Source organism: Diadema antillarum, unplaced genomic scaffold (assembly GCF_040938485.1).
Source record: "Diadema antillarum isolate AM-2024a unplaced genomic scaffold, OU_Dant_1.0 seq00001295_RagTag, whole genome shotgun sequence".
NCBI classification, from domain to species: Eukaryota; Metazoa; Echinodermata; class Echinoidea; order Diadematoida; family Diadematidae; genus Diadema; species Diadema antillarum.
Window position 1 is genome coordinate 106,184 of NW_027272074.1, and position 26,289 is coordinate 132,472.

Consider the following 26,289-nt stretch of genomic DNA (forward strand, 5'->3'; position numbering starts at 1 on the left):
CAGCTTTTGATTCTAAGCTTAATACTACATGTGTATGATACATAGCCAAACATTACTACATTGTATGGAATAATTCTACACATGGAGACAGTTCTATCTTCTGTGGAAAGTCATTTATCTGTTTGCAATTGTTGTCAATGGCTATAATCAACTCTTGACTTCTGCAGTGTCACATTTACAATTATACACATGTATAATCTTTTGTCAGACAAGAATAAATCTATGTAGTTGGCTGTATTTGTCATTTCTACTAGCCAACAGGGATATGGGATTCCTTTGATAATATTTCTATAGGTAAATATAATCTCTGTTTTGCATGTAAAGCATTCAAATCTCAATCCATTGCTACAAAGACATCGTAATTCTTAATATAATTTTAAGTCAATACAATACTGTACACAACAAAACGCACCCAGCTCAGAGGGAGTGGGTTATAGTGGACCAAGAGGCTATGGGAGACTTCTGTTTTAGATTTTTTTTTATATAAATATAAATGACATCTATTTGTGATAAAAACACATGGAAAAAATATCTGTAGCATGCTGTGAAGAAAAAACAAACAAATAATTGATTGTGTTCACAAAATCTTTCAACTGAATAAATGCTGTGCTCAATGATATGCAAGATATGCTTGCATGAATTCAATCCTTATTGCTTTTAAATTATCAGGTCCATTGTATCGATAATAGCACATGTGTACAGTGTACAACACAGGCCACACGCATGCATAAATACACATTGTACGTAGGTATACATTAGCTATATTATGACCCATCCACACACTGTGGTTTCATTAGCGTCTTTTTGTTATTGTTGTTGTGCTCTTACAAAAAGTACAGTAGACTCCCGTTATAATGGAGTCCTAAGGAACGACAGTTTTCTTTCGCTATATTGAAATCTCATTATAACCGAACAAATAAACAATAAAAAACAAAGAGTGGATAATGCTGGGGCCTGGATTTTTACTTCGTTGTAACTAGAAATTTGTTATAGCCATGTTCGTTATAACAGGAGTGCACTGTATTCCTGGACCCAACTACAGTGTGCCAATGTGTTCTTCTTCTTCTTTGTACTGGTTGTTTTTTATGCTGATCATTGCAAGTCACATGGGGCCAACCACGAGGAGTCAGCATCATTTCCCATTTTCTGGTGTAGGTATAATCAAGTGTTTTTGATGGATTAGCACCCTGCTCTTTGCAATGAATGAATGAAGTGTGGGATCTTTTACTGTACATGCATGAGTCATGATTCCCTTGTTTTGTAGTTGATGTACATGTGTACTGATGTATCAATTCTGTGTTTGTATGATGTCTAGTGTGTGTGTGTATAATTAGTTTCATTGTATGGAGTTTCAATTAATGTGATTATTCATGTGAAGTTGGACCCCTCAGAAGACCAGCACAAACATGAAGGCAGAGCTGAGCAGGTCAATCCATCCGTTTAACTTCAGATATATTCCAGTGGTACAGTATCATTGTTACTTTGTGATTTTATGGTAAATAAATAAACAAACAAACAAACACAAGGGACATCCAAAAATATTCTATCCAAGAGATAGTGTTTTTGCCTCTTACTAGATAGCAGAGGGGATGACCTACAATTTTTTGTACAGTGTACAGCATAATCAGATTCAGCATTGCTCTGCCAGATTCACTGGGAATTGAAACCAATTGGATTGCAAGGCATATGCGCACTAGCAACTGAGTCATATCCCCACCTGCGGCCTTAGCATGATTATGAGTATCAGAATGTAACCATGAATGGTGTTTTTAAATCTTTATCTTGAACCTTGATGAGATAATTCCTGAAGCAGTTCTTCCCAAGCTAAACTGGGATGATCAGTTGATGGGATGTGCTGTCACAGTTGGTGATGGTACAGTCACTAAACTAAGTGTGTAGTATTTCTACTTACATATGTAGAATAAAAACAGTGATGTGGATATTTAAACACACACACAAACACACACACACACACATACACACACACACAAACCTATCAAATTTTCAGAACATTCCCTACAGCCAATGTACAAAGAGCAATCGGCATGATTCAGGGAACACAGTTCTCTCATAATTAAAGAAGACAAATTATTAAGGAATGATAGCACTTTACATGCATTGTCAGCTAAGATTCTTTTCGGATGTAATCTGTTGTACTGTAGATAGCGCTACAACAGGGATGCCAAGTTAAAAAAAAATTATGAGTGAGATTTTGATGACTCTGCATCTTGGCATGCGAATGTGCGCGCGAGCGAGGGTATGGGAGGGGTTTTTTCCCCCCTGTCTCCTCCCACGGTGTAGGGAGCTTTTTCAATTTTTAGCTCTTAATGGTGCGATCAGGTGCATAGTTGACTATTTTTTACTTATTTTGAAAGACAAAAGGGAAATATACCTTCAATTGCAACTATTACTATAATCTTTTGAGCTATGCTCATTATTATTGGCCCAAGTTGCAGATTTCGCCCGATGCGTGAGAAAAATGGGTGTCATGTGTGAGATCGTGAGATGGCCCCTAAAAAATGCTCGAGTCTCACGCAGAATGCGTGAGACTTGGTAGCTCTTCTACAAGTACAAGTACCGTAAAGTTCCGTGTATAAGACGCACCCGTGTATAAGACGCACCCCTACTTTTGGACCTAAAATTAAAAAAAAAAAAACGAAAATTTCCATGCAAATATTGCTTGTGTCATACATATTATTTCTGCTCAAAATTTCCCTAGAATGCAGCATGTATTTGCTCTATTTTTCGTTTCCTTTTATGCTTTCTTTTAACGGTATTCATCGGACATCGGCAAAATATGGAAGACGCAAAATGCGAGACTTGTCTCGGTACTCACTTGCTATTGTTTCGCCTTTCAATCGTGGTACATGTATCATATCGTACTCATGAGTGTACAGTACGATCTTTGCTATCATACATAGCAGAGGGTGTCTCGCATATTGACGCATGTCAGACTGGAAGGTTCATTACGAAAAATAAGAAAAACATCAACAAGTGTAGCAGAGGGATCGTACGGCGAGACGTACCGTGCGTACGGTAATTGCACTCACTGTTGTTTCGCCTGGAGGGCTTACCAGTAACAAGTGTGTCTCTTGTACCATGCTTGTATGCACAGTGCTAGCCTTTTGCAAAAGGCAGCTCCCTATAATTTCAGAGCAATGGACTTGCACACACAGCGCGCAACGGGCAAGCGCGCTCCGATCCGATCGCTGTGTGCACGACGCGAGTCCATTGCAAGAGCCTCTCTAGCTCTGCAGCTGCTGCCTTTGCACAAGGCTTGCTAGCTAGCTAGCTAGCTACACAGTGTAGCTATGCTATCCTACCTGTGATGGCCTCGTGAAGAGCATGCAAACGAACGCCATGGATATGCATGCATGCTTCACACATCGTTCATATTTCATACGGTGACAATAGTGTCGATTCTACTCCGTATTTTACAGCTTTTGTCTATGGCCATATTGATACTAGTACATTGATATGTTTTACGGTATCGGTAATTTAGTAATGATACCTGTACATCGCGTATTTCAGCTACTAGGTTGGCTGTTGGTACAATGTAGCTTGGTAGACTGATACGTCGGTAGCAGTGCTGTTACAGCTGTTGTCTATGGCCAGATTGATACATCGTTACTGCACAAGGCCGATGTAAGTTTATCCCGTATTTGCAGCTTTTGTCTGTGTCCAGATTGAAAGATCGCTCATTTATCCGTAAGTTTTAGTGATTGCTTACCTTCCAAACGTCGATGGGCATACATGGCCCCAAGGTGACCTTATAAAATTGGGTGTAAATTTACATGACAGATTTTTTCCGTAATTCGACTGTACCCGTGTATACGACGCACCCCCGATTTTCAATGTTTTCCGACGAAAAAATAGTGCGTCTTATACACGGAACTTTACGGTAGGCACCCTACATATATACTACCCCTAGTTAGTACTAGATCTACTTCTGCTCTGGTGACAAGTGTTGACCAGTCAGAGCAGATAGTACTCTGTTTAGTGTTAAGACAAGTGTTACTGTACTACTACCGAATACTACTACTAGATTCTAGCCTGTACTACTACTAGCTGTAGTTGAGTGTAGAACAAAATGTGTTCTCGTACTTCACATTTGTATTCATTATTGTACAATATGTACCGGTATGTCTGTGATTACCCACAAAGATAATTGTCATGACAAGTACAAGTTCAAGTATAGCTCGAGTTACGCCCATCTGTGGTGCGAGTGCTGGAAATGCGGTTTCAGATTCCTGGAAATAGATGCCCTGAAAGGATTCTGTTCCCCTGAGCTGACGATCCACCCCCATGCCCCTATTACTGGGTCAGACACACACACATGTATGTAGCACAATGTAAATCTCTTTATACATTAACACAGACATAATACACGCAACTCTATGGGCCCATTGATTCACGATGGTTTACGGTGCGATAACACACAACTCACTTGGCATCTTTGGCGGCTGCATCTTCGGATGTGGTCGAGCTCTGTTGATGATTTTTGAGAGCTTCAAATGATCTGGCCAGTTTCTCCATGTTGGATACACTGACCGTTCGGTTCATCTTGTGTGATTACTATCTAAAATAGCAAAAGCACTACGAAATCCATGATAGTACCTGGCTTCACAAATCCGTACAGCGAGAAGACTATCAATTCACTAGTTATGTTGCGTCGTTAGAGGGCGGCAGCACGCGAGACATCGAGACTCGAGCTAGACGGGGAACTCTGAGTAGTAAGTTGTATACAATATTTACGAGTGAGTGATGTCAGGTTTGTTTTTGCCTTTCTTGAATATAAATGTCATGTACCACACATACAGGAAGAAATAAATCGATGAAATAACATGGTCATTCAAAACAAGAATACTCCAATCAGATTGAAGAAGAAAAATGATAACAATGATTGATATCATAATGAGTATGCAGTAAATAATTATGATTTTATATATTCAACGGAGAAAATCAATAAGTACGACGTAGGGGCCTATAATACTTCAATCACTGCTCAAGATGATAGGGCCTGACAAAAATTATCTCAGACAGTTAATTGCTATAAGACACACACCATTTCATACACGATATGCCGTTAATTGTCTTTTATTTATAAATGCCCCCAAAACATATTATTTTAAGAAATCTTTTCATTATCAAGCTTCAAATATGTGGAATAATTTGCCAAATTTTATTCGAAATGCGCAGTCATTGTCTGTTTTCAAAAAATTATGCAGGGTACTCAGCATGATTGATAGGTTATGAAAGCATGCATATGGAAATGTATCAAAATCAACTGAGATTCGTGTGTTTATGTTATTTTGTGTTATATGTTACTAAGTTCATAAAGTGTTTTTTTTTTTGGTATGAAGAAATGATAATGAAGTCCGAAAAATGTTGATATTGTGTGATAACATTATTGTTAAGGGGGGGGGGTAGGTGAAGTGGCAATACTTTTCTGATTGCCCTATCAAGCTGTTATTAAGCTGTAATTGTATAAATGTTTGATTTTGTTTGTATATCTGTGTTGGTGTAGTGGTAGATTTGTAATAGTAAGTTATTTCATTGTTTGTACTTTGTTTTGATGTTCATGACATTTTTATCTGTATATAATGTGAGCAGGGCCCCTTGGTAGAACAGTTAACCAAATGAAAGGGCTACCCTGCTAAAAGAATATTGAAATAAATAAATAAATAAATAAATAAATAAATAAATAAGCAACAACAACAAAACAAAAAGCCAAACAACCGCATTTGATAATGAAATCATTGTCCAAGAGTCAGATAATAACATTTTCGTTAATGATTATCATTATCATTATCATTTTCATCATTATCATTATCACCAGTGTTACAGATTAGGCCTATTATGCTTATTATTATTATTATTATCATCATCATCATCATCATCATCAACAACAACAACAACATCAGCAGCTGTTAGCAGCAGCAGCAGCATTTTCTTGGTACAGATTAAATAAATTGTACAAAGTGGAATTATGACACATTTTACCTTACCAAAGAGTGAAAAGCCATGAGTCACGTGAACCAAGAAGGAATACGTGCTCTATATAACCTGAGGGTGTTTTGGACCTTGCCAAGCTTTGAGAATGAGCGGCTATGGTGACCTTTCAATTCAAGATTATCACTGTATTCTGCCTACCATAGTATGTGCGGAATATGAATAATGTTGATAATACCTGTGCACCTGAGAAGTAGGAATAATGGACAGTAATAGTCATTAGCATTTACTGGACCAAGATACTTAAACTCTCTTGATTCAAGTTTTGCTCAAGCGCCCACGAGTCTGTCTGTATTTGAACGCAAATTTAATGTCCAATTCTATTCAAAGATATGTTTTGCTTCTTTAAATTTTAGTTACATTAAATGTTTGCATATCTTGTTGCCACGTCTGTCAGTATAAAGATTGTCGTCAGCGACATAATAATTTTTAGCTCACATTCTCCAGTTTCCTCTCCCATTTCAGTTCTCTCTTCCTTTGTCAGTTAATTTACTTCTTTATTGCGTGTGTATTAAATACCATTATTTACATATAGACTGTACTTAACTACTCATCGATATTCTTGTGTGAATATGCTGCCTGAGTTTATGTCATTACTGTTTACAGTGGTTTTGTTTTCCCGATTTTAAGTGTTGAAATTTTGTTGCTTCTATGATGGACCTTTACACTCAAGCTGTGCTTTTCAAGGTCTTGCCGTTTTCATTCTATTCTACTTCGATGGATGTCCTAAATATCTTATTTGTTATACTGTTTGAACAAGGACAATTATTATTGAATTAAACTGATTTGAATTATTTTATGGTCTTTTTACCCATGGAAGTTTCTTCAATGTTTGCTGTGATCCCCTAGAGGGCGCTAGGATCCCATCTATTCATCAACAGCCTTGTTTAAGAGGGACATGGTGAATAAATAGCTTGCCTATTGATGAATTTGAACTCTCTCAAGATGATAATCATAATTATGATCATGATAATGATGATTAATAGTATGGGTACAATGATAGTTAGGCCTATGTTGTTCTTAATATCATGATATTGTTACTGTAACTATCTTTTCATTATTATCATCATGAGTAGTATTATTAGTGCACTGTAGTATCATCACCATTGTTATTAACATCGTTATAACTCTTAGTAGTGCAGTGAATATCATCATTATCATTACCATTATGATGGCTATTACAGTGGACTCCCGTTATAACGAAGTCCTCGGGACCGGCAGTTTTCCGTTTTGTTATATCGAAATTTCGTTATAACCGAACAAAAAAAGAGAGAAAAACAAAGAGCGGATAATGTTGCAGCCAGAATTTTTACTGCGTTATAACCGGAATTTCGTTATAACCGTATTATAACTGTATTAGTAGAAGTGTAATAGGCCTACTAACAGTACCTTTAAGAATAATCATCAATTCATCATTATATATAGATTATAGCATTGCTGCTATCAAGTAGCCTCATATTGTGACAAATAAAATCCTTGACATTTCTGCGTAATAGTAGTATCTGTGGACCCTTTCCTGATCCCTACTCTTTATGGATGAGTTTGAATCCTCAATTTGCATAAAGCGCGCTATCATTGCGTCTAAAGCGTGCATTGCAAGTACAATATCAGATCATCTCGCACTGATCAGTTTTTACCAATATTATTCATACTTTATATCCCTTTTATCCTATTATGTTATATGCATTTGGGACCCTGTATGTGCCCCAAAGCGTGTGATATAATATAATCACTCATTTTCTGTAGAAGAATCGGCAAGCTACACAGCCAGTACGTCTTTATAGGCCTACCTCCTTTCCGCACACAGAGACAGATAGACAGACAGGCAGTCAGGCAAACAGACACAAACACTCAAATTATGTAACTCTTCCGCATAAACAGGCGCAATCTGTAATACCCTTTAGACCTGCACTGTGATATATATATATATATATATATATATATATATATATATATATATATATACAGTTTGGTGTGTAGATGTTTTTGAAGAATTTTGGAAAGATCATTCACAGGATAATACAGAAGTAAAATGACAGGAAATTGTTTGAATGTGCGATGTTATCTTCGTGTTTATCTTAATGTATGTTCTTAACTTGAATGTGATCGCATGCTCATTTTCACTTGGTACTTGCGATAAAAACTGGTGCAAATTTTCTTATCAAGGGATTATAATACTCCAAATATAAGTGAAATCTTATCTCTAATAATAAAAAACAAATAAACAAACAAGTAAACAAGTTTAATGTTCAGTTTGGTTCAATTTGATTTTTAGACATGACTGTTTAGCTAACAGAGTTAAAGGGACAATTTCTTTGATCAACGCTTTCTGATTATCAGAATATCATTCCACTTCAAAATGATCAGCAATGCTTAATGGGTTCAGCATTTAGGGCAATTTGTAATACCAATCGTAAGCCTACTGTAAGAAGTCAATATTGATTTAACGCTTGTTTGTATATAGTGTTATCATAACGTTGCATAATATGCGTGATAGAATATTGTCTTTAAAAAGGAATAGAGTGAAATCCAACAAACAGAACACGGAAATGAAATCACAAAGTTATTGACTGTTTAAGTTAACTCTCTTCTGTATTTATTTGGTGGGATGATTATTATTTACCTGTTCATTTTTTCGTATAGATGACAATATCATAGCCATAATGATCAGCTGATGATTAATAAGCTAACAATGATGACATTTATGAGGGAGGGCGGTTGTATCATAGTTGCTAAATCAATGACCGCAGGGTATGTTTCATGGGAGTTTAAGGACAAATCAATGAGAGAGAGGCGTTCGAGGTAACGTCATTAACTCAGCTAATTTGCATACTAGTAATGTGCTGTTTTGACCAACGTCAATATTTTACCATCAAAAAATGAGGATCTTGAAAATTCAATCTTTATGAGTTTTTGAGATCGAGCAAATTTCTTGGTTCATATACTCTGATTGTTTGATTTTACGCTACTTAATGTGGCGCTGTGACATTTTACTTTGAACTAATATATACAAAAGACGAAACTATCTGACGATATCCTAGGTGTTGATAATCAGTGCAAGCGAGCGATAATTTAAAAGAAAGATGTTAAACCAGGCGATGGTGGTGAAACATTGCTTCTTTTTTTTTCCTCGCAATACTTTTTCATAGCAACAACAGAGATGTAAAATTCAAGTAGAATCAGTGGGGCCATAAGTTCTAATGTTTATTTTTTAAAGGAATGGGATGCTTCTATATAGTGATTGTGCAGCGTGACATAATAATAAAAAAAGATACCTAGAATTTCTAAGAATCAGAGATTACACGGGCGTGTGTGGGAAGGATTAGTTACAACACATCAAAATAATGATAATGGACACAAGCTTTTTTTTTAGTTGTTGTTCATCATGTTTTATTTTCACCTAGTCTCTGCCAGAACGAAGGGCAGAGAATCAATAAATAACCCTAACTTGTAAATTTCAGCTCTATTGTCTATTGTCAGTACTGGTCTACAGATAACGCTTCATTGCTACAAACTCTATTCTTCCGTCACAGTCCGGCCACATTACAATTAATGTACATCTTGATTTCATTATGGTGATAATGTCCAAATCAAGGAGGCAAGCCACAAAATGGAATCAATCATCCTCGTGTATCATTCCAGTCCATCGGTCTGATTTCAAATCCTTGCTTTACATATATTTAAGAACATTTACTGAAAACTTCCTAGGGCGCATAAAACAATAATAATTGACGAATGTAAATGTTGGGCGCTTTAAAAAATTTTAATACTGTTGTTCGTTGATAGAACCTTCACCTTCATAATGTTCGTGCATTATTAGAAGTCAAGTAAGGTGACTGTGCATACATTTGAGCCACCGATACATTCAATAAATGCTCAAGAGTCTCTACAGGATGTGCAATTGAGCATTCAAATGGTTATTGAGAAGGCAAGAAGACAAAAACGATCAAAAATTCATCTTAGTCTATCCTTTGTAAAAAAAAATAAGATGGTAATGATAACCTTGTCTTACATTGCCCAACTCCTTGCTGTTTCCAAAATGCACATGTATGATTAAAGCCCGCCACACACTATACGACTCACGACTATACGGCTGACAGACTGTCGATCCGAAATAAATCACAATAGCCTCAGAATAAGGACATTAGTTTATTTCAGATCCAAAGTCTGTCAGTCGTATAGTCGTGAGTCGCATAGTGTGCGGCGGGCTTAACAAAACTGTGACCTTTATCTGGCCAGCTCAGCTGCGTGGATACGCTTTGGCACCGTTTCATGAAAGTTGTCAGCACTGAGAAGTTGTCACGCGGTCTCTGACTCTGACAATTTCACTAAAATCCTTTGTTTTGATTGGCTGAAAAGCTCTGGTCACTGACTGTTACTATGGTAATTATCAGAGACTGACAACTTGTCAGGACCGACGACTTTCATGAAACGGTGCCGTGATCGAATTATGAGAGATAAAAAAGACTTAACAAGCACTGATAATACCTTTGAAGCTGATAATATTGCCTGAATGACTCTCACATTGCACCTTTAGTCCCACCTATAGGGTCTAGCATTTTACATTTTGTTCTTTGCTCCAAAGTGATATCGTATAATCGAAACATTTGGGCGACGATGAGTTTCCTTGCGTCCATTTAATTTAACAGTTCAGCAGACAGAAATATTAGCTGTTATATACTCTGATAATGAATTTAATCCATCTCCCCTGCCTTTGACATGGACATCCGTTGGTATTCTATACGTTGAGACATTATACTGACGTGACTCTGAAGTAATAATCAGCAGTTTTAATGCAGTATAATACTTGCTGTAAACTTTGGCAAACAGTCGGGCTTTCCTTCTGAACCTTTCAACTCAGAAATCAAGTTGTAAACGTGTGTTCTGAAACGTTGTTCCAATGGCAAAATGCGTCGACTACACACAATGCTCATCATCCTAATTTGGCAAATGGTCGTTTGGCAATAGTATGACATCGTATTTACAAGATAATGATAAGTACAAAAAAAAACCTGTATAGTGCATCGAAACGTTCATTTTATACATCAAGTAAGTCCTGATTATAAACACGTATGTACAGCAGGAATGACAATAATCGTTGCTTGAATATCAATTTGTAGACATCAAAATCACTCCGCTTAATCACTCATTCTGAACGAAACTCATCAACCTTCCAAATCAAATTGCTTACACAGAGATCTACCTAAAAATATTTGCCACTCAATGTTGTAAGTAATTGTGAATCTAACTTTATGCAAATGACAATAACTACACAAGTTGCTTCAAAGCTAGAAAACGAAATATTTTAACTCGCATGGAAAGTACTCGTTGGAGCATATAAATAGTATTCGTGCTATAAAAATGTGATTGTTTGAAAATCTATCTATTTCAGTTACTGTATCTTACTCTACATTATCAGCTATAGCAGAGTTAATACTGCCTATAAGCATAAAGTTACTAAATTACCAACGCAAATAACAGCCGCAAGGAGTTAAAGTATATCATCATTAGTGCTTTAAACAGCACGGATGCTATCACAATTCTATCGGAATGTGTATTACGCCATATCTGCGATATTGTTCCTTTGCTACATGAAGGATCGAGTGGCATCTAAAAAGAAAGAAGAACTTGAGAGGAACTGATGATACTCAACACCTCTGTACCTTGGTCGTATCAAATATCAAATGATCGTATCAAATGATACAGACTAGTTGCAAATCATTTATTGCACAAAACGTCTGCTTACAATGATCCACGGCACATTTCAGTTTTTAGCAGATTCGCGAACATTGATTTCGAGGAGAAAATTCAACGCTAATGCGTGCATTGTCCTGCAAGAATACCTGTGAAGTGTGGACTACAATGATAAGAAACGTGCTGATGCAAAGGAGTGTTCGTCACACAAGATCCATTCGGTCTTGGTTTTCATCACTCTCATGCCTCCATTTACTATGACTGCAGTGCATTGAGTTCCTCATTCAGAAAGTCCAGGAAGCTTCCTATGGGCGGGAGCTGCGAGATGGCACTTTGATGGAACATGGCCGCCCGCTTCTGGGCGATGGCTTCGGCTTCCTCAGACCGGAACATCCTCTGCGCCAGGCATCCTGACTTGGTGTTGGCCAACGGACATGGCAGATATTTCTTTTGGTGGTAATCGGGAACAGAGTTAAATTCGCCTGCACCACGAGTCATTGATTCCCACTCGGCGAAGGCGGCTTTGTCTCCGTACTGCTGGAATGGCTTCTTCTCACTCTCGTGAGGTTCCCGCGCTTCATGCGCGTAAGCAACAGACGATGGGGAAACGTACGATGAGTCGTAGTCACCGTAAGGATAGGTTCCCGTAGGTGTGCCACTGACTAGTTTCACCTGAACAGCTCCATTCACGATGTAAGACGCGCAATATTCTGTCCGCGAAGGAACGTGACCGGTGCAGCAGTCCATAGGGTAAGGTAAAGATGACGGAATGGTGGACTTGCGAAACTCGTCTTGTTGTTCGCCAGTGATCATACAGGGCGTCGACGATGAACCATGGTATCCCGAAGCTATGGGTGAGGGAGGCGGCGACGGCGGTGCCGTTGCACCGCACATAGGTTCAGTTGGCATATACTGCAGGTGATAGGAAGGTTCCACAGGATAGGCAGATGGTGGCGATGTCTGGGGTGTCGGCGGAAGGTGGTACTGTGAGCTGTACCTGGCGTGGGACACCGCGAGGAACTCTTCCTGCTGCATCTCACTCATTCTCAACGCGTGTTTGCGATACGATTCGGCGTCGTACATTTCTGGGGGCAGATGTGCCACCATCTGATACATGGACAAAGGCTGGTGGTCAAAGCCACCATACAGAGGTTCGCTGTACCCGTACTGCGGTGGGTTGTAACAACTTCCCGCCATTGCGTAGGAAAAGTCAGGCTGCGGGAGGGCGCTCACGTTCATGGCAAAGTTGTGCTCCTCATTCACCACGTCCTCCTGGTGGGGTGTTCTCTTACAGGTCGGAAAGGCCCCTGGACCAGCGCTATCCTGTGTCTGCTGGTCCGAAGACTGGTGGAAGGTGGAAGGACAGGCGCCGTGTGGACTGTGGAGGGAGACCGAGTAGTCGTCTTTCAGCTTCGGTCCTGTCTGACTCGCGACCACGTAAGTGTCATTGCTCATCCACCGTCTCCTTGGCACGCTGTCCAGATTACTGCTGCTGTTGGAGGCGCTGGTGCTGGTGCTGCCCATCTGATCGCTCTCCTGCGTCTGGGTTGACAGGAACATCTTCTGGAGGTCCTCCTGTCCGTATCGTGCCCGTGCTGTAGCTTCCTGGCCCAAGTATGGAATGTCTTCCTTCCTGCGAATAGTATAGGAACAAATGTATGATCATTATTACAACATACCTGATTTCCTAGGTAAGGGTTGACTGCTGAAACAGATACCTACTCAATTTAATTTTTGTTGTTGTTTCATGAGATTTTGCAATTTTTGCAGTTTCTTATTATGATTTGAGCTTCATTTTTACCAGTGTCTATAATGTGAAAAAAAATGTTATCGAAGAACATGCAACAACCTTTAAAATGTATCTATTCATATAAATTAAAGGAGGAATATTAATGTGTAACAAATATAATGATTTTTCTACATCATTTTATAACAACTTTACCTCACAGGGCAGTGAGCGAAGTACAACGTTGTCTTCCTTCCATTTTTGCTGACAGCGCGCCCTCTTGAGTGCAACCACTGCCAGGATCCGTCACTCCGCATGAGTCGAAAAAACATGGTGTGTACCTCCTCGGTTTCAATCACTGCAAGAGCGGTAGGTAGAGGATTTTAAATCATTTTACTGATATCAAATAAATGTACTAAAATATCAGCATGCTACGGACATCGAAAATAGTAGCAAAACGTAGTAAGGAACCTTGCGAAATAAGTTCATAAGGATGGTTGATAAACATAGGTAATTTGTTCTCTCAACACATCCAAAAGTTGTATTTACCTGTGACAGTTTTGACGACGGGCTGTCATCTTTCTCAAACGATGTCTAATTGGCAACTGCTGATTTGGCGCCAATCAGCATTCACCCAGGTGTGGCATCCGAGTGATAGCGCCATCGTAAATGTCAGACAGTTGGTATGCACCCCCATCCCAAAGGGAAAAAAAAATCAAAGAAATGGACAAAGCACAAGGAGTGTATGTCGTCCCTTGCCGTTCTTGCCAAGCCAAATATATTGGGGAAACCAGTCGCAAATTAAGTACTCGAATTGACGAACACAAAAAGGATTGCCAAAACTTGGATGGACAATCATACACACGATCACAGAAGGCATCCGCAAGCCAAACATACAACAAGTCTGCCATAACTGACCATGCTGGGAGGGAAAATCACGTCATCAACTTGAAGGGGTCGCGGTTAGTAGCGAGAGAGAGCCAGGACCTGAACAGACGCATCAGGGAGGCCATTTGGATTAAAAGAACCCCCCACAACATGAACCGGGATGGGGGTGCATACCAACTGCCTGACATTTACGATGGCGCTATCACTCGGATGTCACATCTGGGTGATTGCTGATTGGCGCCAAATCATTGGTAAAGTTGACAATTAGCCATCGTTTGAGAAAGATGACAGCCCGACGTCGAAACTGTCACAGGTAAATACAACTTTTGGATGTGTTTAGAGAACTCTGTACCTGTAGTTAGGAACCAGTTGCATCTGATGAACATGAAGCGACATGGAAAGAGTAAGCTCATTTCATTTTTATATTCACAAGGCATAATTACCACTAAATACGGCGATATTCAGTATCGTTATGACGACAAGTATACAGGGTGGTCACCGAAAACAGAGACTATTACTGTAGGCCGTTCACACACCCAATCTTCAAGTCACTACTTACACAGTGTTACAGGGCAGACTTCGTTCTTCTTCTTATGGGTGAAACTCAGAGATAGCCCCATCAGGTTTCAACGGAAATTTTAGAGAAATGCTGCCTACTAGTCTTGTGATTGTCAGTTTATATCTATTCATTCCATACTGCATGCTGATTAACACATTCGCCCTAAGACGCTAGGGTTCTTCAAAAGCGTTCCGGTAACGTTCACGAGTTTCAATACATGCACGAATTACTTCTATTGCCATTGTTTTGTAAATGATTTATATTCTTTCTTTCACTTACATGTTTTGTGACATATATACACGGCAAGCAAATCGTCGGGGTAAATGAGTTGGTATAGTGACTTGTTCTCCAAGCTACACGCTTCGATTCCAATCAGCTCCGAACACCTAACGTTATATTGAGATCACGTGAGAGAAAGAGAGAGAGAGAGAGAGAGAGGGAGAGAGAGAGAGAGAGAAATACAAAACAAATATCGCACGAAGAATTAGCACAGAAAATCATATTTCGCAACGGGAATAACAGCTTTTATTTTGTTACTTTATTTTTCACAATTTATATTGCAGGGGAAAATTGCTGTGGTATTGGTATAAAAAGTCAATACCAAGATGAACATTCAAACAAGAAACACACACGCACATATCAGTCTGTATATGCATACAATTATAAAATATCATATACTATTTCTAATCTTTGCCAATCTAACATGAATGCCAGATTGTGAACGCATCGGCAGCCAAATATCATAGATAAAAGCGGTTCGTGTAGAAGGCCTTTTTTGCAGGTAAGGAGAAATTTGAACATTACGGGGTTCAATCACCTTCTCTAGTTAATGGGAATCACATGCTTATTTGGTCACATTAGACCGTTGAGTCGTGATGAAGGAGTGTGAAAGAGGAGCATTTACAACATTTTTCGTCACCCTTTGTTGGGAGGGACGTAAAAAAAAAGTGTGAAATGAATGAAAATTTGTCTGCAAAGTATAAATGATGAAAACAAGGAGCGTTGGCGTTTATGCATTCCTGAAACTCTAGTTTCATGTTCATTGCAGTTAATATCATCCATGAAAGATCGCAAAGAATGAACGTTGTGGGCTCATAATTGGCAGGGAATTCTTGATGAAATTGGCAGCTAGACGCATAGAAGTAAGATTCGGCAAGCTGAAATAAGTGGGCATGAATGTTTCTCTAAATTTCTGAATTTCCTTTAATAGAAGGTCGTGACGTCATTGCAATGTCTCATTTAATTGCAGTCGCAAGATCCCACGAGTAATCAACTATCAAACAGGGACATTGCAGAGCATACGGCATTCTGTTGATGTCTGTAGTCTTGCTTTAGTACTGAAATTGTAACTGCAGTGTAGCTACTTACTCTGTGTCTCTGCGGAACATTTTCAGTGAGTAATCATAATTAGAGAATGACTTCATTTTTAGGTTTATATCTCTTTGTAGCGGCTTCCATATTCAAACGTGTCTCATCAATGCATAGCATTCGTGGTCTTTAATACACGCACATTTGTATTCTGAACTCGGGGTGAAAATGCCAACCTACCTCCCATCGACGGAGCTGACGTTTAGGTCGAGATCGTGTGTGCTCCAGAAAGCGCCGGGGTTCAAGTCGACGTCGGTGTCGGCGGTGAGGAGAACGAACGGTCTGAAGGCGGCGAACATGACGATGAGCGGCGCGTGGCCAACCCGCTGGGCGTCGGGCAGCGATTTCATCGTCCCGTTACACAACATTTTCTGCGGCACGGAGAGAACGAGAAAAAAATTCAGGAAGATGATCTTTGAGGAGAGGAAACGCTGAAAATTAAGACAATTATGGGAATGGCGTGTCTTCATGACCAGGCGAAAAAAACGGCCAATATTATGAATGAATTAATGTTTTATGATTATTAAGTACTAATTAATTAAATCAGATCATCATAAAATACAATAGATTATTGTTTTTAATACATTGTCTTTATCGAGGATGAGGACAATGCTTGCTATTATTATTCTCTTGACAAGCATCAATACAGAAGCAAAGAGAAGGCCTATGACAGATTTACACCACAACAATCTCATCATTCGCACACGGAAGAGACAAGATAGCAAACAGCAAGAGGGGGAAAGAAAGAGAGGGACAGGCAGACAGACACAGAAACAAAGAGGATAGTGATTGAGCAAGGAGGTATACAGACATTGACAGATTAGGTGTAGCGAGAGAGAAGTAGATTGGAAAGCTAGGGAATTATGATTTGGGGGGATATGTACAATCGATCTGCGTCATAATACTACTGGCGGTCAGCGAAAGAAAAGAGTGTCGGAATCATCAGACGGTTGCAGGTGGGAAGAGCTATACATGTATATACTTTCTACAATGTACCCATTCCTTCCTGTTCATCTCCAAGTCCACAGTAAATGTTAGCCAACATCACAACCAACGCGCTGCTTACTGGACTCGTGTTCATCTTTTCTTCTTCTTCTTCTTCTTCTTCTTCTTCTTCTTCTTCTCTTCTTCTTATCATTATTATTATTACCATTATTATTGTTATTATTATTATTGTTATTATTATTATCATTATTATTATTATTATTATTATTATTATTATTATTATTATTATTCATCATCATCATCATCATCATTATTATCAATATTTTCTGTTCCTATCATCATCGTCACCACCATAGCACCATCATCATCAATACGATTATCAGAACAGTTAACTTACCACATAGCCCGTGTTGGTACCATTGAAACATTTCATCCGACAGAGAAAGGAAATATCGCGACTGGCTCCGATGCCTCCAAGCCCTGGCGTTGCACCCATATCAGGACACTGTATACCTCCCTGACGAGCAATAAACAACACGCTAATTATATATTCACCAGTTATGATATCTGAGTTGCAAAAATCACATAGGCCATATTATCATGAATAGCGCAGGGAAGAATGCTTGTTAATTTCCTGCATGGGCTTTAAGGTACTGTACATGTCACCCGAAAGCTTTTATTTTTTTTTCGATTTATTTTGATGGGAACAATATTCTTTCTTCATTTAACAGAATGCAACATAATACAATGTAATTATAAAACAATGTTATCACATCCTATGATAAATAAACATAATTATACGGTGTACATGTAGTTGAGTCATTCTGAAAGCAGAAAATTAATATAAAATAAATATAAGAAATACCACGTTACCTGTACATGTCGTCCATGTTGTGGCGAGAGTGTCTCTTCGAGAATGACCCGGAGCTCATCGTGATCGTCCGGATGTACGATACCGTAGATGCAGCGGTGGACGAGGTCGACATGGTGAAACCCGAGATGGCTGGAAATGTTGTCGGTTGTGTAGAGGATTGTTCCGTCCGCCGTCACGACGAGAAGAAAACCGTCGAATGCCTGTAATACAGATTGCAAAAATAAATATTATAATAAATTATTTACAACTGTAGACACACCATGTGCGTTCTGATCATCGTCTGAAAATCATAATTTATGCAATGTGACAACATTCGACAAAGATGTTTATTCAATGAGAATGTCTTGCACCACAAACAGATAAGTCATCATGTTAAGGTAGTTGACGATATTTCCACAATGGTAGTTACTGGTAGTCTCTGTGCATTTCCATAGCATCTTGGATTATCGTCAACTAAAATTTGAAAAAAAGGGATACGTACTGATAGAGATATGAAAATTAAGATGGTTAGGTGAAGAGTTGTTCGAACATTGCATCGAACGATTGATTAAAAAAATAAAAAGAAAGAAAAGAAAGAATGAAGAACGTGATCATGTGTTGATATCTTATATCAGACATCGCACAGTAAAAATCAAGAGAACATAAATAAGGTTTTCTTTCGAAATTTCAATTACGGAGCGACTTCTCGCTGACCAATTTGAATTACTGTAATGAAAACACTGACGATCTCTCACTTTGACCTTTTCTTTTCTTTTTTTTTATTAGATACTCTTGGATCCATGACTCAAGTAGATATCTCTACACCAGCATTTACGGTTCGTTTCTCCTCAACAAACTTTGTCCCAAATGTCGATATTGTGCCTGGCATATTTAGGCGAGGAAACTGCTCTGGGTATACCGGAGCAGCGTTTCGCGGGGTTTATCGCCGGAGAAATGGAGCTAAAGTAGAAAGTCAACATCCTACAAATGGAGGTAATGTACCCCGGTAATAGCCCAATCAAAAAGTACTTCGGAAGAAATTAAATCGCCAGTCGGCGACCTTAATTGCACGTGTTCCTTCTTAGAACACTCGGAAGGCTCCCAGAAAGTGACTGGTTTTTCGTATTCCACCATACATGAAGAAGCAGCTACGTTCTCCATCTTGTGGAACAATGTGGGGAGGGATACTCTTTATTGCGTCTCGTATCTCGTTTACTACGTTATTAGGCATTATGCGCGGGCGTGTCTTTGCTTTGTTACCAATTGTACATCATTAGAAGCAGCTCTGTTGATACCAGTGCATGATCAACCCGATTTCTCTATATCTTTGCCTTCAGCTGCAGTGAAAACAGCGGTTAACATCAGGAGCTATCAGCCTTCTCTTTTTGACATGCATTGCAAGTAGTATATGCTTTCATTATTTGATTATGTATACACTTATGAGTCAAAAGATTAAAAAATGATGTATCAGGCCTAATCATTATACTATTTTGTATCATATATATATATATATATATATACATATATATATATGGATATATATATAAATATATATATATATATATATATATATTTATATATATATATCCATATATATATATATATATATATATATATATATATATCATTCCATTGTACTATCGCATATATCAGAATGGAGAGAGAGAGAGAGGGATGGGGAGATGATTCTTCATCTTCCTTTAAAGTGCCACACCAGTATGGCCTAAAGATACGCACTGTGTACACACTGATTGATTAAAGATAGTGAAATGCGAAGTAAGCAGGGGGACATATCTTGTGGCAATATATCTATGTACTGGAACAGCCTTAGGTCGTATCTATCGTGATATTTTAATATGTTTGCGAGTTCCTTGCTCCCCTGACTTTTGTTCCAATGCGTTTTGCGTTCCGTGCGAGATGAGCGTACGATGGAATTACTACGAGGGAAAAACGATATTTTTTAATCCTTTCTTGTATTTTGATGGTAAAACAGAGTAGTGTCTGATTTCGTACGAGAGACAGAGAGAAAAAAAAAATCCAAAACACGTCTATGCATGTTAGTTCTAAACCCATCACGTCCCAAGTTATGTGGGGGGGGGGGGGGGCATTTCATGAAGCATTTTGTCCGACAAAGCTGTCGGAAAAATTTGCTCTCAGCCAATCAGATGCAAGGATATCAATAGCTTGTAACAGTTTGTCAGAAAAATACCCGACCAAAACGCTTCATGAAATGCCCCTCTGGAATTGGGGGAAACAGCACTGGTTGAAGAAGAAAATAATAATAATAATCACAGTTGCGTTCCGTACACCATTCTGCACTGTTAACTATGGAATGCTTCGTGTAGATACTGTGTTGACATGGCTGCCGCTGCGAGTCTGTGCTATTTGTGACAGCCTGCGTGTATCCATACTCCATTCCCCGCTATTTCCGACGACTAATTGCTTTCAATCGATGAGATTTCCGTTCGTCAGTGTCAAACAACTGAGATTAGGAATGATAGACCCCATTATGTAGTGTGCATTCCGAGAAATGAGGAACACGGAACTCCACGTCCGCGAGTACGTCACAGTCCCATACTATTGACTCTCGCGTTGGTTTGAACGGGTGGGGGGCCCGTGAACGACGGAGCGTGCGAATAAACACACATTTCTATTGTCTGACGCTCGAAGCAGTGGTTGTCGGCTGATTCTTGGCTGGGGAACAATTAGCGGCGCAGTCATGGTGTACGCCTTCATCACCCACACGCTACCCCCGGACACATGTCGCGTGCTGTTTTCATGCACATTCGGTCTTGAGAATGTGTCAGACCCAGAAGGGCACGGGGGAGGTGATGGTGATAATAGCGGTCGACCTATCGACGAATTGCGTATTGTACGTAAGGAACAAATGGCGCTAGTTGCACGCCAAGTCCAATCAGAATACTCCTTCCAAAAGGCTGTGTCGGAACGGCTATTCCAGGGTGATGCTCTCAGCGGACAGGAAGACTTACTACAAGATGCTGAAGTGGGCCTGGTCCGGCTTGCCGCCGGCGACCCATTTCAGACGGAAAAGATAGCCAGTTGGATAGGAGTGGGGAAAGCGGGCTTTGTGCTGGTTTGCGAACCCCACGAAAATGTGCTCCAAGCGGAGAACCAGCTGCGAATAGTGGTGAGGAATCTGCAAGAACATGTGAGGGCCGTCCGCACGCCGAGCGAGATGCTGGAAAAGGGGGACCGGGTGGCGGCCGTGGTCCATCACTTCTTACCGTCGGGGCGGATAATCTTCATGAACCATGCTCTCATTAGGCAAACAGAAAAAGAACTTGAACTCGCGATGAAAGTCAAGTAATTACAATGAGATACACTGTAGTGCTTCTCTTTGTGGAAACTAAGTACCGGTATGAAATGAATGTTATAACAATTTAACTGCTTTCATGTTCTTTTTAAACATTTTTCATCCTTTAGACAGATGTGTGTGAACGTGTATGTGTATAGTTTTCGCACGCGCGATGAACGGGTTACCTGGATGGAACGGGTTAATCTCAGTAAATCTACACAAAATCAGAAAGAAATTTGCAAAAGAATTGCCCGCTTTGACACTAAACATTGATTCGAAAGTTGCAATCTAAAAAATGTGTTGGCAATTGAAGTATCACTCATAGATTTAGCAGTGCAGAAGATTGCACAAATTCTGCAATTGAAATACATGTACATGTACAGTACTGGTAAACCGCGGTATAACTGTCCAAAATAAGGTTCAAATGAAAGAATTTTATTCATCCCTTGATAAATTGGCAGCAGTGAACGACAAGACTTACGATTTGAAGATAAAGCGCCAAGCCACAAAAAATAATACCTGATTTCTGTAACTCTATGAGCCAAACACTGTTTTGATGATGATGAGTGTTGGTGGGATGTTATGTGTGTTAATTTTTCCAGCATTTACTGTAGTACTCACATTGGTTGGTGTAAACGAACTACAATGTACTTTAACTCAGAATGCTGTCTGCAATGTCCTTTAGCAACATTGCAAATTAGATTTCTTTCATAAGCTGGTCTGTTGTAGAGGAAGGTAATTCAGGCCTTTACTAAGAATAATGAAATTTGAAATTTTAGAATATCTTTATTAGATGGTGGGGGTAACGGAATGCTGTGGAATTTCAGTGAAGTTATTCGGACCCCAGTGAAATTCCAGTCGTTATTCTCGTTATAAAAGGGGGCATACTCTCGAGTGACATGGGGTTAGTTCTTCACTACAAGGGGAAAAAAAAAAACAAAACATGAGCTGTATTACTGTAAGATTTCTTCCACGATGTTGGAGGACGATATTCTCAAACCATGCAAACTTTCGTGACGTTTGCAAAAGGTATACTGGTATTTGTACATGTACAACCTTACGAGGAATCCTACGCAAAATTTTGGAAAAGTGTGGTCAGGTTTTGTTAGACCCTCTATTCTACAAGTTTCATTATGTGATACATGTACACTATAATGACAATTTATGTGCAGCGTCGAAATATCTGAGTCGACAAGCAGTAGGCCTATAGATTAATCGTAATATTGGCACAAATCTGAAATTCTTATTCAATAACTTCTTGACATTGTCCAATTGTGGCAGCCATGGTATTTACGTGCACGTGTAATACATGTAGTAAATAATACCCTCTTCATCCTTGAATGATGGAAAACTAAGACGATTCCGTCAAGGTACATTCATCTGTCACATATTGCCAGTAGTACAACTTCAAAGTTTCCGACATAAGCCCCCGTATTTTGTTTATTAGGGGGGGGGGGGGGGGGTGGTTGGTTGGGGAGGTCCCTAGTTCGGTCCTAAGTTAAATTTTATCCGTGCTTTTTATTTTGTCCTTCACCTAGACTTCGATTGGGACCTACGCTTTATAAGCTTGCTTTTAAGTAAGTTCCATCGTATTTCTCTAGCATTTTTACTTAGATTGAGACTGTGATATAAATTGAGCGCCATGTTCTATGTTGATACGGTAAAATTTTGTTGTGCATGCAAGCTAGATATTATTTGTCCTCCTATTTTTGATATACATTGTACACTGTATTTCATGCATTTATCATTGAAAAATACGAAAATGAATCGAAATTGAATTTGAAATTTTGTGATCGATTCGGTGCTATGAATTGCAATAATCTACATTACTGTTATACAATGTACCGAACATGCAATAGTGTTTTTCTTGATCAGGAAAATTCACAAGCTTCTTGACGACACGTAAACATCTAAATGGACAATACTAAAGCGTAGTAACCATTTTTTAGTGCATGTGTTGTGTTCTTAAACTGTATTTCGCTAGAGACCATATTCTTGTTAAAAGTCTCATAACACCTCGGGGCTTTTCATGGGGTATGTAGTAAATTCCTATCGTAACAAAACACTTTCAAATACACGTACACAATTCATTTTTGTAAAGGGCTTTGACAAAGACAGTGTTATTGGATGTGATTATACATGGATAGACTTGTTGTGTATCATGTTTCAATCCTGAGAAAAGCTACACGTGGCTTTGAAATGGATATCCCCCTCTTTGATATGCAATGTACAATACTATACTGTTTTGCCGTTGCTCTCTTTGATTTTCAATAAAAATACCTGACTCTAACAAGATGTCTCTGCAATTTTGTGTGTAAACGTATAATTATTATACAATAAAATGTACAGGTTTGTATATACATTGTACTTTTAGCATGTGTTTGTGTATTTACGTGGGCGAGGAGAACTTGGTATGGAAATGTTGCTCGTGTGTAAAAATATCAGCATCATCCCACCATATGTTCCGTTTATTTATACATACACTCCTTAACTTAATTACTATTATGATTTTATTAATTGCCGTTATTGTTTATGTGATTGCCTGTCTTCACATAATTATGTGAGGAGATTTACAAGTGTGTTTGTGCGTACATATTCGTATCTATATGTACATGTGTATGCGCAGATGTTTATGAATCGAATTGATGCAATAAATATCTGAAAATAAGGCATGGCACACTGGCGCTATACAGGGCTACATGTCATCGTTTTGTGGCTCTCTATTGCCATATAGCGTGAAAAGAAAATGTCGGTCATGGGAGTGGGCCGTATTCGCTGTTTATAGAATCAAAGTCTACAGAGTCATTTGCCAATCAGATTAAGCAGACAAACAAAAGACCGATCCTTTTTTTCTTTATTTCTCTCTCTCTCTTTTCTCTCTTGCCTGGACTGTGTAAAAACAGAGCTCTTTATTCCATGTGTGCTCTTTGTGGAATTGTCGAGTGTTTTTGACGCAAAACTGAGGGCAGTAGGTAAAAACATCCGATTCAACTCGAAGACTCTTTGATTTTAGGGCCAGGTTAGATCAATCTTGGAAAGACCACATCCTCTTACAGAGCTTGCCGACCTTGTAGTACCGTAAGCGAACCTCAACAGGTTCCTTCGTATTGGAGATACATGTATTCAGAAATAAGCGACATATCGAGAGAACAATATACTGTACAATGTGACTGTATGATACATGTACTTAAAAGGAGACAGTTCCCCAACTGTGTGGACTGAGCGAATACAGAAACGTAGGCCTAAGTAAGAACGCATCACTGAAGTTTGAGGAAAACTGGACAATCCATTCAAAAGTCATAATGAATGTTCGAAGTTGATTCAGTCCATATTATGCAGTCATTACTGGACAAGAAAACCATAACAATGCGTATTTTCGCAGTATTTTAGTGGATCGATTAAAGAAAGAAAATATACACTGCAAAAAGTCCGGTGTTAAATAGTGAACACCGAGCTGGTGTTAAATTTTCGGTGCTCATTTATGGTGTTAAATTAACACCTCCGGGTGTCATTTCCAAATTTTAAACTGTTTTTTTAAAGAGTTTCTTAGTAACTGCACTTCTTGTTGATTTTTAATTTAAACAAGACGATCATGAATTTTACATTAAAATACTAGATTTTTGAAAAAATGTCAAAATAAATTTACACCAAAGTAACACCAGCTGGTGTGGTCTCTTATTGAAGCTGGACGGGTGTTAAACCATTGATATTAACACCAACAAATATCAAATCAATACCATGTGGTGTCATTTTTGAATTAACACCAGTACAGTGTCAAAATAACACCAGGTACAGTGTCAAGTTAACACCACGAAGTGTCAGGTGAACACTTTTCAACACCATCACAGTGCATTTTCAACACCTGTGGGTGTGGTCCTCTATTGAAGTTTGATCGGTGTTAGATTTAACACCCGTAGTGTTAAATCTAACACCGATGTTTTTACAGTGTAGAGAGAATTCCATTTATTACCCTGCATCGTCATTCTTTATAGTGTCATTAAAGAGCACTTCATTCACTGCCATCCGAAAGCATGGCGTGTGTATTTTCACAGAAAATGAGGCACATCGTTGTAAAATCTCTCCTGACATTACATAATTGTTGTAATCCTCCAGCAATGGCAACGCATGTATGATAAAACTATTTAAATTAATAATTTTGAAACGGCTTGTCCGCTTTTCCTCAAACTTCATAAATGTTTATTTCTTAAAGGACAAGTTCACCTTCATAAACATAAGGATTGAGAAAATGCAACAATATTAGTAGAACACATCAGTGAAAGTTTGAGGAAAATTGGACAATCGATGCAAAAGTTATGAATTTTTTAAATTTTTGTGTTGGAACCGCTGGATGAGGAGACTACTGCAGCTTGTGAGTCATATGCGTACAACAGTATAAAGAAAATATAAAAGAAAATTCAAGATATTTTCACTTTTTTCGCATAATAAAAGAGCAATTGACTTGCCTCTTTCTAAAGGCAGGGGGATAATATTACCCATAACATTTATCGGTAACAAGTCAGGGGAATGTGTACTTTTTTCAAAAGATGGAATTATGTGAAATTCTCTTTATATTTTCCTTATATTGTTGTACGCATGTGACGTCTAAGTTATTCATACACTGCAGTAGTCTTCTCATCCAGCGGGTACTGCAAAAAAACTTCAAAAATTCATAACTTTTGAACGGATTGTCTGATTTTCCTCAAACTTTCAATGATGTGTTCTACTAATATTGCTACATTCTCTCAATCCTTATGTTTATGAAGGTGAACTTGTCCTTTAAATTTTTGCGTTTACTGAATCCACGTGTGTTATTATTAGTAGAATAAATTCCCTTTTAACTTTTGTGACCTTGCATCCGTTTACACTGGTTTGTTTGTTTTCATTTCATGTTGGGTATTTTTTTTCACAACGAATATGACGCAATTAAA

The 26,289-nt window shown here is 38.7% G+C and overlaps 2 protein-coding genes and 1 pseudogene across 2 annotated transcripts in view; 1 reads left to right on the top strand and 2 right to left on the bottom strand.

Annotated features, from left to right (window-relative positions):
* The window catches only part of LOC139708046 (huntingtin-like), an 81,027-nt gene extending 76,426 nt beyond the window's left edge, over window positions 1-4,601 (bottom strand). The window contains exon 1 of the mRNA XM_071620034.1: window positions 4,448-4,601. Within this exon, the coding sequence (XP_071476135.1) occupies window positions 4,448-4,563 (116 nt within the window). The 5' untranslated portion in view covers window positions 4,564-4,601. The remainder of the gene's footprint in view (window positions 1-4,447) is intronic.
* Window positions 4,602-10,698: 6,097 nt separating this feature from the next.
* Window positions 10,699-26,289, bottom strand: part of LOC139708042 (uncharacterized) — a 52,991-nt gene continuing 37,400 nt past the window's right edge. The window contains exons 5-10 of the mRNA XM_071620030.1: window positions 18,066-18,266; window positions 17,590-17,709; window positions 16,428-16,618; window positions 15,159-15,265; window positions 13,649-13,790; window positions 10,699-13,339 (exon numbers count right to left, since the gene is read on the bottom strand). Of these exons, the coding sequence (XP_071476131.1) occupies window positions 11,962-13,339; window positions 13,649-13,790; window positions 15,159-15,265; window positions 16,428-16,618; window positions 17,590-17,709; window positions 18,066-18,266 (2,139 nt within the window). The 3' untranslated portion in view covers window positions 10,699-11,961. The remainder of the gene's footprint in view (window positions 13,340-13,648; window positions 13,791-15,158; window positions 15,266-16,427; window positions 16,619-17,589; window positions 17,710-18,065; window positions 18,267-26,289) is intronic.
* LOC139708039 (AP-5 complex subunit sigma-1 pseudogene) lies at window positions 20,633-22,289 on the top strand (annotated as a pseudogene).